This window comes from Sus scrofa, chromosome 9 (genome assembly GCF_054392235.1).
Source record: "Sus scrofa isolate SSC_HxYL_T2T_F1_AM1 chromosome 9, Sscrofa_HxYL_maternal_Yorkshire_Landrace_v2.0, whole genome shotgun sequence".
Lineage (NCBI taxonomy): Eukaryota > Metazoa > Chordata > Mammalia > Artiodactyla > Suidae > Sus > Sus scrofa.
In genome coordinates this window covers 109,841,374-109,855,504 of record NC_139391.1, presented here as the reverse complement: position 1 = coordinate 109,855,504, position 14,131 = coordinate 109,841,374, and the positions used below count along the sequence as shown (strand labels likewise).

At 42.0% G+C, this 14,131-nt stretch overlaps 2 protein-coding genes across 15 annotated transcripts in view; both read left to right on the top strand.

The window, feature by feature from the left end:
- Window positions 1-14,131, top strand: part of ORC5 (origin recognition complex subunit 5) — a 1,223,002-nt gene that overhangs the window by 172,792 nt on the left and 1,036,079 nt on the right. The gene's annotated exons all lie outside the window — the stretch shown is intronic.
- Window positions 1-14,131, top strand: part of SRPK2 (SRSF protein kinase 2) — a 265,786-nt gene that overhangs the window by 230,014 nt on the left and 21,641 nt on the right. For all 14 annotated transcript variants that reach the window (XM_084977435.1, XM_084977433.1, XM_021102580.2 and 11 more), the window contains 4 exons: window positions 4,511-4,676; window positions 6,402-6,427; window positions 7,883-8,129; window positions 8,976-9,458. In XM_084977435.1, the coding sequence (XP_084833561.1) occupies window positions 4,511-4,676; window positions 6,402-6,427; window positions 7,883-8,129; window positions 8,976-9,458 (922 nt within the window). The remainder of the gene's footprint in view (window positions 1-4,510; window positions 4,677-6,401; window positions 6,428-7,882; window positions 8,130-8,975; window positions 9,459-14,131) is intronic.

The following is a 14,131-nucleotide window of genomic DNA, read 5'->3' as shown; positions in this document are numbered from 1 at the left end:
CAGGCACAGCAATGCTAGATCCGAACTGTGTCTGTGACCTACGCCATGGCTCACAGCAATGCTGGATCCTTAACCCACTGATCAAGGCCAAGGATTGAACCTGCAACCTCATGGTTGCTAGTTGGATTCATTTCTGCTGTGTCATGATGGGAACTCCCCAGTGAAATAATTTAAATGGTAAATAAATACTAAGTGTAGACAAAATCATTTGTGGTGAGGGAATTCCCATCATGGTGCAGCGGAAACAAATCGGACTAGTATCCATGAGCATGTGGGTTCAATCCCTAGCCTTGCTCAGTGGGTTAAAGATCTGGTATTGCCATGAGCTGTGTTGTAGGCCGACGGCTACAGCTCTGATTCATAGCCTGGGAACCTCCATATGCCTCCATATTTTTTAGGGGTGCAGCCCTAAAAAATAAAAGAAAAAAAATTATTTCACTGGTCATAGTTTTCAGTGAATTCATTATGTTCATTATGATTGAGCCAGTATTGTTCAGTTTTGGAACAGAAAATTGATTTTAACTTGGTAAATATTTTTATGTTCTTGGATTTGATCATTGTGGTGCAATTCATATGATTCTGTACTAACGAATTCTCAGAATGTTGAATCAACTCAAATTCAGTAAAGTCGCTTCTTTCAAGGGAAGTAAGCCTCTTTCCCAACTTACTCTGTGGTGCCTCAGTGCTGGGCGCAGTTGTTTATTTTTCATCCTGATTATATTTAGAAGTGAAGTAGAGCTGCTAAATTTTCTCATTAATTCTCACTAGTCAGAGTTAGAACAAAGTGCAGAGGGTGATTTCAGGATGGAATGGATGAGAACAGGGTCCACGAAAGCTTTTGCTTGGGTGTGTATTATGGCAGGCATTTCCTATACTTCTCTATCAGTCTGGCATATGCTTGTCAGAGCAACTTATAGCATTTACCTCATGCCTGCTCTCATGAGGAAGAGAAATCCCATGGGAGCTTTAGCTTTCCCAGTGGAAAGCTTTCAGCTTGAGGAGATCCCTCTGCTGTTTCCTGCTGCACCTGCAGGGATCCATGTTTCAGTGAGATGCTGCTGCCCAGGGCTGCCCCTCTGCTGTCAGTGGCATTTCTCTTGGTGCTGCATTATGAGGCCTTATCCACACCATAGGTCAGGCCCTGTGTCCTCCCCCTGTGACCTTTGTTCAGCTGCAGGAGAAGGAAGGTACCCAGGTTGTGACCAGAGTCAGAAGACAAGATGGGAAGTTGCTCTCATTCTGTTTCTCTGTGCAGTTTAGAATTTGCAGGGAAGCTCGGGTGGTGGTGGGCAGGACCAAGGAGATACCCTCAAGAGAAGCTTTCGCACTATTCCCAGTGTATTCCTCCTTTTATGTTTGCAAGAAGACCTATTTCTAGTGAGCGAGGAGGAGAGGAGCCAGTGTGTGTTGTTAAGACCAGTTATAGATGGTCACTGGCATGGTTCATAGGTGTCTAGAAAGAAACACTAGAGAGTATCTTGACCAAGCTCTATATTTTATGGCTGAATTTGAGGTCACGGAAGGAAAGGACTTGATCTCATCCATAGCCAGTTCATGGACCAGAACTGGGTCTCCTGGCTCCCAGCCCTGAGCTCTGCTTGAAGCTTGCATTGCTGCTGACTGCAGGTCTGACTTCACATGGTGTGATCTGGCTCTTGAGTGGGATGCAGCCCTGGCTCTGGCCTATGGTTACACTGATCTTAGGTCTCATGGTGGAGCAGATCAGAGCTAAGGACCTCTGCAGCCTCTCCTGTCTCCTGCTGATGAGGCTAAGTTATCTTTTTTAGGCAAGAGAGACATACAGTGATATGGCAGGTGAGGCAACAGAGCATGAAGCTTGATTCATTGTTTGTTTTTTCCCCATCATAATTGTTCAGCATAAATAGTTGTAAGATTGCCCGTTATTATTATTTGATTCTGGATTCTGAGATGTTTAATTGCTTTAACTAACTTCTCCGGCTTGAGAACAGAAATGCTATTTTTGAAAATGAAACCATTCTTCTTACATAGCTCAAGATTTAAATATATATATATATATTAGTTCAGAATTGAAAGAATCAGAGCCCATTCATATTACAGATGGGATAAATGAGACCCAGAAAAGTTTGATAAGTGACTTAACAAAGTTATGGTTATTAAATCGTTGTTAATACAAGGCTTCTTTGTTCAGTTATACCATTTACTTTGATCTTCCTGTGAGCTAGACCTTGTGTTTGTGAGTTTTCCATAAATTATTTCTAATTTTTACCATATTTCTGTCTAATAGATATGTTCCCTCTTTTCTTCTTTTTGTCTTTTTAGGGCTGCACTCACAGCAAATAATAGGGTAGGGGTCAAATCGGAGCTACAGCTGCGTGCCTATGCTACAGCCACAGCAATGCAGGATCCAAGCTATGTCTGTGACCTGCATCACAGCTCATGGCAACACCAGATCCTTAACCCACTGAGCGAGGCCAGGGATCAAACCCACATCCTCGTGGATGCCACTTGGGTTCGTTACACTGAGCACAACGGGAACTCCTGCCCCCACCCCTTATAAATATGAAAGTGGAAGTTCAGACAGCTTAAATACCTTGCCTAGAGAATGAGCGATTGAGCAGTAATATAGGAGTGGTCTGAGTCTCAACGGTCATGATTTAAAAAATGCTCCATGTTTGTCTCTTAACTCTTTCCTATAAAAATTTGCTTATGTTAATTAACTTACTTGATTTGTCCCAGTAGTAGTAGTCTTTTCCTTGTGTTCATTGTCAGACATAAGCTGTACTTCCTGAGGAAGGTTAACCCAGTCGAGTGCAATGGGCAGTATTAAAATCTGGAACCTTAAATTCTTACTGAAAACATGCTGTACCTCATTGTCATTTGAATTCATCTTAACTCATTTGAATACTGATCACATTACCTGTTACCTGAGTGGCTTCACACACAGTAAAACAACCTAAGAACTGTGAAAGAACTAAGGTGGAAGGTTAGGAGCAACCTGTGCATGAGATGGAAGTGAAGGATTTATTTTTGAAAGATGCTTATGTTTTCATTTTGGGTTAATATTTGATAATTGAAATTTAAGTTGGAATAATTTAAAACAGTATAGGAGTGCCCATTGTGGCTCAGCATTTAACGAACCTAACTGGTATCCATGAGGACGTGGGTTCGATCCCTGGGTTAAAGCTCAGGTGTTGCCATGAGCTGTGGTGTAAGTCCTGAGTCGCTGTGGCTGTGGTGTAGGCCTGCAGCTGCAGCTCCAGTTTGACCTCTAGCCTGGGAACTTCCATATTTTGCAGGCGCAGCCCTAAAAAGCAAAAAAAGAAAAAAATATCCTCTAATAGAAATTCCAAAAAACAGAAAAACTTTGGCCTTGCATTTAGGTCACCACACTCTGTAATTTTTGTGATATGTATATATGTCGCATGTGTGCTTGTGGTATGTGTATCTGATAAGTATATGAATGTCTTGGTTCAGCAGTTTTTTTAGTTTATTACTGTAGTATTGCCTGGATACCAGGGCTATTAATCCTCTTCTCCTGCGATATTAAAAATGTACCCAAAGAAAAATACCCATATCATTAGCCTTTACGGGCATGCAGATCATTGAGAGACACACCTCATACCTACTGGGGTGACTAAAATAAGACAGATAACAAGTATTGGCATGATGAAGAAATTGGAACCCTTGCACATTGCTGATGGGGTTGTAAAATGGTGCAGACATATTATAGAACAGTTTGGCAGTTTTCATAAAGGCAAAGTACAGGGTTACTGTGTGACCCAGCAGTTGCACTCCTAGGCACATGCCCAAGAAGAATAAAACCTTATGTCCACACAAAAACTTGCATATCAGTGTTCATAGTAATATTATTTATAGTAGCCATAAAATGGAAACAACCTAAACACCAAGTACTCCTCAAGGTTAAATAAAATGTAGTATATATTCCATGGAACATTATTTGGTATTTAAAAGAAATGAAGTATTGATACATGCTACATATGGATAAACCTTGAAGGTACTGTGCTAGTCATGAAAGACTACTTTTATCATTCCATTTATATAAGATGTCCAACCCAGCAAAGCAGATGAGTGGCTGCTTAGAGCCGGGGGAGTTAGGAGGAGATCGGGAGTGACTGCTAATGGGTACAGTATTTCTTTTTTGCATGATGAAAATGTTCTTACTTACATAGTGGCGATGGTTGCACATCTAAAAACCACTGAGTTGTAAACTTACAAGGATGAATTGTGTGACAGGTAAATGACATCTCACTGAAGTTACTATTTTAAAAAGTGTTGTGTATTAGGTGCATTTACTTTCATGAGCATAATTATCTCCAGAATGATAAATATCGGTTGCTTCTGGGAAAGAGCTGGTTCCTATGGGGGCTGAAGTGGGAGATTTTTTTTTCACTGAAACTATGCATCTTTTGTATTTTGTGGCTTATAATGATGTTAACTCTTATACAAATAAATGTTGAATAATAAAAGTATTAATATCGCTTCTGCTCTCTTGATTTTATATGATCAGGTGCTTCAGGGGTTAGATTATCTACACAGTAAGTGCAAGATTATTCATACAGACATAAAGCCGGAAAACATCTTGATGTGTGTGGATGATGCATATGTGAGAAGAATGGCAGCCGAGGCCACTGAATGGCAGAAAGCGGGTGCACCTCCTCCTTCAGGGTCTGCAGGTGAGGGGCTGAGCCATGTTTGTTTTGGTCTGCTTGGAGTCCATGAGAGCTGGCAGAGTTGTACATTAAAGGCAGTTGAGTTAAAATGTGTACATATTAGGAGCTTATGTAAGAGCCAGATGACTAGAAATAACTAGACCTTTTTTCTTGAGAAGGAAGATGCCCCAGTTAGTTTGCATTCGTATTTTAATTACTGAACTTTGCCCTCCTTTAAAAGGTCATTTGAGAAGTTTCTGTTGTGGCGCAACAGAAACAAATCCAACCAGTATCCATGAGGATGCGGGTTTGATTTCTGGCCTCGCTCAGTGGGTTGAGGATCCAGCATTGCTGTGGCTGTGGTGTAGGCTGGCAGCTGTAGCTCTGATTCAACCCCTAACCTGGGAGCTTCCATGTGCCAAGGGTGCGGTGTGGCCCTAAAAAGCAGGAAAAAAAAAGGGGGGTCATATGAATTCTTACCTGCTGCTTCATCTCCATTTGAATGTTGTCTTGTGTTGCCCACTTCTCTGTAGAGGAGCATGTAACACAGATTTCCTCCAGCAAACCTGCAGGCATCAGAATGCTTCCTTGTCTCCAGTAGGCCTAGTTACATCAACCTGAGTCTAACTGGTGGATTTAGAGTTATATACAAGAGTTCCCATAGTGGCACGGTGGAAACGAATCTGACTAGTATCTATGAGGATGCAGGTTTGATCTCTAGCCTCACTCAGTGGGTTAAGGATCCAGCATTGCCATGAGCTGTGATGTAGGTCACAGACACAGCTTGGATCTGGAGTTGCAGGGCTATAGCTGCAATTCGACCCCTATCCTGGGAACTTCCATATGCTTCGGGTGTGGCCCTAAAAAGACCAAAAAAAAAAAAAAGACATACAGAAGACCACAGGGTGGGAAAAGAAGACCAAGTGACGAGTATTGGCATATACAGTTTTATTTCTGGTTTTCACAGAGTGTAACAGTGGCATTGAAGTGCGGACAGTGCTTTGGCCCTCGTTCACATCATCTCTTCCCTAGTGTGTTGTCAGGCCATCATGGGGATGGGAGGGCTTGAGCCTCCTGACTGTTGCATCTCTGGGAGATGCTCTGCCTCTGAACTGTGTTTTCTGTATACGGGCTATTTTTTAGATCATGAAACCGTAGTCTTTGTCAGGCTTTTGATGCTGGCCAAGTCAGCTCATATGATTTCTAGAATATTTGTTGCAGTATCTGATTTACTTTAGTTATTAAAACTGGTGAAATAGTTTTGAAACATAGATAAGTAAATTAATTGTTTTAAAATGTGTTAATTCATTTCATTGTCTATGAAACAAATTGGTTGAATGACTGTGTGACATTTATGAACTCTTCTCCATTTTCTTAAGTTATCAGTCAGTGCTTTGGGATTGACTTTTTTAAGTGAATGGGAATTTAATTTTAGATGAATAAGAGAAATGACTCCTTATGAACAACTATGGCTTGAATTTCCTTTGTGGTGCAAGTGGGTTAAGGATCCAATGTTGTCACCACAGTGGATTGGGTCGCTGCTATGGCAAGGGTTCTATCCTTGGTACGAGAACTTCCATATGCCCATGGGCACAGCCACAAAAAAAAAAAAGGCTCTAATATTTAACAGTTGTCGAAGTTACATAACCATAAAAGGTAGTAATTATTTCATTTTATAATTCAGATTACCTACATAAAGATAAGTATTTCTAAACATCTGTTTTGTTTTGTTTTTTTGTTTTGTTTTAGTGAGTACTGCTCCACAGCAAAAACCTGTAAGTACTTAGTACTTATTCTTACCTTCTCTTCCATGTCAAAAGCCACTGTTCATTCTTGAACTTCTCAAATTACTTCTCAAATTGTGACATTAGTTTTTGTTACTTTCTGCAACAGTTTTTCATTTAAGGCTTGTTTGGGCAAATTGAGTGTACCTATTTTTTGTTCCTTTCTTAAAATTTCAGATGTTATATATTAATGTAAAAGATGCTCATGCATATAAATGCTGAGTATCTTTTAATGCTTTGGTGTGGTGAGGTGATTTTTAGAGTTGGGATAATTAGAGCTGTCCCAAATTCTGTCTTTGTTTTCCTTATTTACTTTCTGGAGTGCTATTGGCAGAGTCTGGTAAAATGCGAGGTGATAGAGTTTTAAGTGTGGCTATTCCAAAAATATTTTGTTTCTGATTTGCCTTCAAGTTACCTGTTTTTTGAAGCTGCTGTTCTAATTTTTTTTTCAGCCAGTCATTAAATATGAAAGTATTATCTAAGTGGTCCTGTTAAATATTGAGTGCATGCAAATGAAACAAGCTGTTTGGAATTAAATCCTACCCCAGCAGACCTAAACCTGGCCTGATTGTAGTATTGCATGGGAGGTGTGCATCTATCTTGAGTGGATGGGACGCCTAAAAGTTTTAAGACTTTAATGAACTAGAAGCCTTTGGAAGGAAATGTACGGAGCTTCAGAGTTGCCAGCAGCCCTCAGTTTGGAATGGAAGCTCCAGTACAGAGGGAACTGTAAGAATTATGCCATTTGGCCTCCTGGGGAGCAGTTGTTTCCCCAGAATTCTGCTGGGGCTTGAGCAGCTTGTTTGGATGATTGATTCTGTGAGAGACTGGAGGTTCTCATTGCCAGTACTTTCCAAGTCAGATGGCCATGATTGGAGGCAGACTGAAACCGAGGCTTTTTCTTTTTTCCCCTCCGTATGCTCATTTTTTATAGTTCCTGCAGTCTTGGCAGCTGATAGCAGCTCATTGTGTGAGACCCAAACACAAACAGTGCTGTTGACCAACAATGAATGAAGTACACCTGTTTTGGCAGAGATTTCTTTTTTGGCAGACAGTTGAGGAAGTTGGGAGAGGCGATGTTGTTACTTTGTGGACAGGCAGAGCAAGTAAAACTTGCAAGAAGTGCTTCTTGTTCAAAGGCAAGAGTATCTGGGCATATTTAGTTCTTCTTGAGTTTAAAAAGACTTGTTGGGTTTAAGCTGTATCCCTCCAAGGACAGGAGCAGGTAGTGGTCCTGTGACTTGATTTACTGTTTCTTTTTTTCTGGTTTTGTGGTAACCCTAAACATGCCGTGGGTCTCACGTCTGGGCATGTGATTTTAATTGAATACAGCCTGAGAAAAAAACAGACTGTGTTGGTATTTGTCATGCTTCCAACAATTACACTATTGAATAGTGCCTTAAAAAGAAGCAAACTGACCGGTGGTATTTTCTTAACATGTTGTAGATAGGAAAAATATCTAAAAACAAAAAGAAAAAGCTGAAAAAGAAGCAGAAAAGGCAGGCTGAGTTATTGGAAAAGCGCCTGCAGGAAATAGAAGAATTGGAACGAGAAGCTGAAAGGAAAATAATAGAAGAAAACGTCACATCTTCTGTACCTTCCAATGAGCAAGATGATGAATATCACCCAGAGGTGAAACTAAAAACAGCAGAAATAGAGGAGGCAGCAGAGGGAGAGACTTCGAATAACAACGGTCAGTGCAATCTGGAACTCTAATAGCAGGGACCCCCCAGGTCACACATAGGGTGACTTAGTGCCACTGCTGCTGCTTCAGACATGAGGACAACCCTCTTCACCTCCTGATTGGAGGACGTGGGAGAACTGGCTGGTATTTGATTTGTAAAATGTATACAAGGAATATGTTAATATTTCTAAATATTTTTTTAAAAAACAGCAAGGTGGAGTTCCCTCCGTGGCTTAGCAGTTAACAAACTCGACTAGGATCCATGAGGATGCGGATTCGATCCCTGGCCTCTCTCTCAGTGGGTTAAGGATCCGGTGTTGCCGTGAGCTGTGGTGTAGGTTGCAGACTCGGCTCTGATCTGGCATTGCTGTGGCTGTGGTGTAGGCCGGCAGCTGTAGCTCCGATTATACCTGGCCTGGGAACCTCCATATGCCACGGGTGAGGCCTTAAAAAGCAAAACAAACAAACAAACAAATAATAACCCAGCTGGAAACCCTCTGAGGAACATCACTCATGTCTTTATCATGCTAGTGATTGTTCTTCATCTTGTAATTAAGTTTTAACAATAGTGCACTCTGAGACCTTTTCTGAAGAAGATAAAAATACAGTTCTGTTTATATACTTATTTTGCCTAAGAGCTGCTGACTTTTTCTCATAAGTGTAGGCCAGGTATTTAATAAATAAAAAATAAGATTTAGAAAACCTAAAGATTTTCCCTGAGAGCCAGGAGGTGTTTGCTCTGTAGCACCTGAAGTTGGCACATTCAGATGTGTCTCTTGCTGGAGGAGATAAGTGCTGAGTGCACTCTGTTTAGGAGAGTGACATGTTCTGATTCTTACCCTTTAACTTTTTAAGGTGAAGCTGAGGACCAGGAAGAGAAAGAGGACACTGAGAAAGAAAACACAGAGAAGGATGAAGATGATGTGGAACAGGAACTCGCAAACATCGACCCTACTTGGATAGAATCACCCAAAACCAATGGTCATATTGAGAATGGCCCATTTTTACTCGAACAACAACTGGATGATGAAGATGAAGAGGAGGAAGATTGCCCGAATCCTGAGGAATATAACCTTGATGAGCCAAACGCAGAGAGTGATTACACATATAGCAGCTCCTACGAACAATTCAATGGTGAATTGCCAAATGGACGACATAAAATTCCTGAGTCACAGTTTCCAGAGTTTTCCACGTCATTGTTCTCTGGGCCTTTAGAACCTGTGGCTTGTGGCTCTGCACTTTCTGAGGGATCTCCACTCACCGAGCAGGAGGAAAGCAGCCCATCCCATGACAGAAGTAGGACGGTTTCAGCCTCCAGCACTGGGGATTTGCCGAAAAGTAAGTGTCCCTTTCCACTGGGTGTCTGCTTTCAGTGGCCCAAGTGTCATACTCTTGACAATTGCTATGAAAGGAGTTGGTTGGAAGTGGTAAATAGCTGCGTCTGTATGCATTAACCATTTTCCTCTTTTTTTTGAAATTAAAAAAAAACTTTAATTAAAAATTTACTAGGGTACAGTTGATTTATAGTGTTGACTCAATTTCTTCTCTCCAGCATAGTGACCATTTTATTACTTTTGTACTCATGAGTAAGTTAATGTAGTTTAAAATAAATTTTGTGCCACTAGGCTTTCTCTTGCTCTCTGTGTATCAGATCCCATTTCTGAGTTTTCTTCCTTCCTGTCTTTAGTGACATCATACATGTGCAGAAACCTTCCAAGTCTAGCATCTTACACCTGTAGCTTTCAAGCATGTGTAGTTTAATACATAATTTGTGCTTCCATCTCATAGTGCTATGTTTGGTTTTTTGTTTTTGTTTCATTTCTATTCAAACAAAAATGTTGTGCCTGCTCTTTATCTGTATTGAGGAAGAAGTGCCCTAGTTTATTCTGTAAGTTGTCCTTAATTATAGGACTATCCCATTGAAATTTTAAAGAAAGTGGCATGGGTTTAAATGTGTTGGTGACCTATATCAAACCTTGATTTTGAGAGTGAATGCTACATGACATATCTCTGACTGTGGTATGCTATAGGACTTCAGTCGGCGAACATGGGTGTCATGGTTAGTTTCCTTTCTGGCCCACTGTGGAAAAGCTCAGAAACCTCCTCTGCTCCCTCTGCTGACAAGAGTGTTTAACACATGAAGAGCCAGTTGATCAGCCAGCTCAGCACATAGCCCAAGATATTCTGCAGGTCCTTTCTTTCCAGCAAGCGAGAGAGCTACAGAGCCATTTCTGGTACTCATTGGTCTTAACTAATCATCTTAAGGATGTGGTTTTATTTCTTTTTTTTTTTTTTTAACTTGAATTGACGTATTCTGCTCCTGTTCACCTTTACCACAACCAGAGGCTCTTTGAAGGTGCTTCTTAATAAAATGCTTTCATGAAGAATGTAGCTTCATCTAAGGAAAAACTCACTTCTCTGTCTCCTTTGCTCTCATTCTATTTCCAAACTACTGCTGATGCTTCTGGTTACCGTGCTAACAATTCTCTGATACTAGCTTGGTGTCCTGCAGTTTAAGTGAAGTCTGACACTTCTTGGAGATAGCATCAGAGTCCAGGGTTAAGGGCTCATTCCCACAAGACTGTCCCTTCCCATGCATCAGTCACAAGTCCACATTGTCACCTGTGCATCTGAATGATCTATTATAAATCAGAGATTTCCATGACTCTATCCTGGATTGGATTAATTTATTAGAGCGGCTCACAGAACTCAGGAAAACAGTTTACTTGCTAGGTTGTCAGTATGCATAGCGCATGGTGTGTGGGAAGGGGCCAGGCTTCCATGCTCTTTCTAGACGCATCACACATTCCTTCATATCACAGACACATTTTTCTTTTTAATTAACACATTGGGTTGTGTGTTATCATTGTTTACAGCTTTTTTTTTTAATGCTAGAATTATCCCTAATAATTTGTCAACTTCTTCAGGTTGGGTCTTAAGTCCTTTTGACGAAACCTGTTATTCGTTAAGTGCTTCCTTGCCCTTTCAGAACCATGTGCCCCAGGCTAGAGTCAGTTGTGTCTCCAAGTAATTGTTGCTTATTAATATAAAAAAATTTTATAGTGTACATAATAGATAGAAACAGTAGTATGTAAACTTTATAAACATACATATATTAAAATCAGTGTTCCGATGTCGTCTTTATCGATGGAGTAAACAGTGAAAGGGTTTAGTAATACCAAGTGTAGCATGGGCTCTTTCCCATTCCTTCTCAAAAGACGTGATAAAGAACATCTGTGTGAACATGGCACGCTCGCTCATGCTTCCATGCCTTTGCTAGTGCTTTTCCTCCTGTTTGTTTGGGCACACTTCTGTTCTTTTGCTGGGTTCTCTCTGTGTTCTGGCAGGTCCCAGTTCTTGTTTCCTTCTTTTCCTGCTGGTCATACTTTTCTTCACTGTGTGGTCATTGTTTGTTTCCACTGTCTTTCTTTTCACTGGCTGTCAACTCTGAGAGTGCTGTGTTTTTATCCTTGTATCCTCAGTATCTAATTCAGGGCTAAGATAAGCATTTATTGAGCAATGAGCCAACAGATCAGTGATACCAGGCTATGTTCTTCTACTCTTCCCTTTGCATTCACAGTCAGAATTGTACTTCTCCGAACATTGCATCCCTGTGCATCAGGGAGGAATAGGAGGTTTGTGTTTTCCATGGATCCCAGTCTCACACCAAGCTGATTTTGTTCATTTGTCCATTCCTTTGTTTGGAGGCTCTCAGTTTCGGTTTCCAGCCTGGGCTTTGGGTAACGTGGAGAGCCTCCCACATGGGAGGTGTTTTATTTCCTGTGTGGAAGGGGTATGGCCTGGAGGCTGGAAGTTGGCCGCCTGCTACTACAAGAACATGAAGCAAGAGAAACACTTTACTCAGTTTGTATAGATCCTTGTCATCAGCGGAGTGCATATGTTAAGGAATCAAAGAAAAGGTGGGGCCAGAATGAGAAGATTGAGGAAGGCTAAAGAATGTGAACTTCCCCTGGAGTAATTTGGTAGTGCTTGAAGGTTGAGAAGAGGAGGCAGGGGTCCTCTTGGGTTACTTATCTGAAAGACAGAGACCCTGGAGTAAGGTGGTACCTGTAAGAGTGTAGGCTGAATCCTTTGACCCTCACTAGGAGTGACCTGTGTCTGCAGCAGTGTTGTCTGGGCTGCTGGGACACGGCTCCATACTCATTTCACTCTAATTCTTTCTCCCTAGTCAGCTCACTGTGGAGCAGGCCAGAGAGGACTTCTTTTTTTTTTTTTTTTTGTCTTTTTAGGGCTGCACCTGTGGTATATGGAAGTAACCAGGCTAGGGGTTGAATCGGAGCTGTAGCTGGCAGCCTATGCCACAGCCACAGCAACTCAGGATCTGAACCGTGTCTGTGACCTACACCCCAGCTCACATTAAAGCCGGATCCTTAACCCATGGGGCAAGGCCAGGGATCGAACCTGCATTCTCAAGGATACTAGTCAGATTTGTTTACTGCAGAGCCATAATGGGAACTCCCAGAGAGAGCTTTTTAAAGCGCGCGCGCGCGCGCGCGCGCGCACACACACACACACACACACACAGTGTATTTCCACTTAGCTTAACCCCCAGAGGGTGTCACTCTCTGAAGCTTACAGCCTATGCAGTCTGTCCCCTGGCTGTTCTCCTTTTGCTGTCAACCCCCCCGCCCCCCCGCTCCCTTTATTTCCCTTGGTCATCTTGCACCTCCTACTCTGCCATCTTTCTGAAGGGGTCAAGCCAAACTTGTTTCTACCTCTTTGTGATTTGCAGTTGCTCTCTCCTCTGCCCAAAGCTTCTCTCCTCCGTACCTCCCTTCATTCAGGTCTGTCCTCAAACGTCACCTTCTCAGAAAAGAACCCCCACCCCCCCACCCTGCGAACACCCTCAACTGGTATCCATCTCCTTTCTCTGCTTTATTTTTCTGCTTAGCATATAGAGCTACTTAACATGATGTGTGAATCATTCATTTTATTTACTTTATCACCCATATTCCCAACTAGTGCGAAGAGTTTCCTAATTTGGGGTGTGGTGGCGGAACCGTATATGTCTTGTTCATGCTGTTCCCAGTGCCAGATCAGCATCTGGCACATAGCAGGGGCTTAGTATATACTTGGTGAACATAGGGGTCAGGTTTGGGCTTTAAATCTCCTAGTTCTGCTATTTTCTTAGGCTGGTACTAATCCTGCGCATATATATATATATATATATATATATATATATATATATATATAGTCTTTTTAGGGCCACACTCAAAGCACATGGAAATTCCTAGGCTAAGGGTTGTATCAGAGCTTCCACTGCTGGCAACACCAGGTCCGAAGTGCATCTGCGGCCTGCACCATATCTCACGGCAGCGCTGGGTCCTTAACCCACTGAGCAAGGCCAGGGATAGAAGCTGCGTCTTCATGGAAACTAGTGGGATTTGTTCCATTGGAGCCACAACGGGAACTCCTCTTCTGCATGTAAAGAGGTTCTTATCTTCCTTATAAAGATGTTTTAAACATAAAGAATCAGTGTGGGCCTAGCATGTGCCTTGCAGATAGTGATGATGGCTGTTTCATCACTGAAGCCCTGCTGGCTGACATCCTGCTGGTTCCTGGCATCACTTCACATTATCAGAATGACTTAGGCCCAGCTCTTCCGGAAGTGAAACCTGCTGCCTCCCTCTGCCCTCCTTGGTAGAAGCAGAGAGCAAGTAGGTGCTGTGATAGTCACATGATAGGTGGGCGTCAGGGGAAGTGATCTGACTTCTGGGCACACCAGAATTTGTGCGATTATATAGCAAGCATATGTGTCCCTGTGTTTAAATGGGCCTTTTTTTTTTTTTTTTTTTGGTCTTTTTGTCTTTTTAGGGCTGCACCTGTGGCATGTGGAAATTTTCAGGCTAGGGTTCAAATTGGAGCTGCAGCTGCTGACCTATACCACAACTCACGGCAATGCTGGATACTTCACCCACTGAGTGAGGCCATGGATCGAGCCCACATCCTCGTGGATACTAGTTGGATTCGTTATCACTGAGCCATGATGG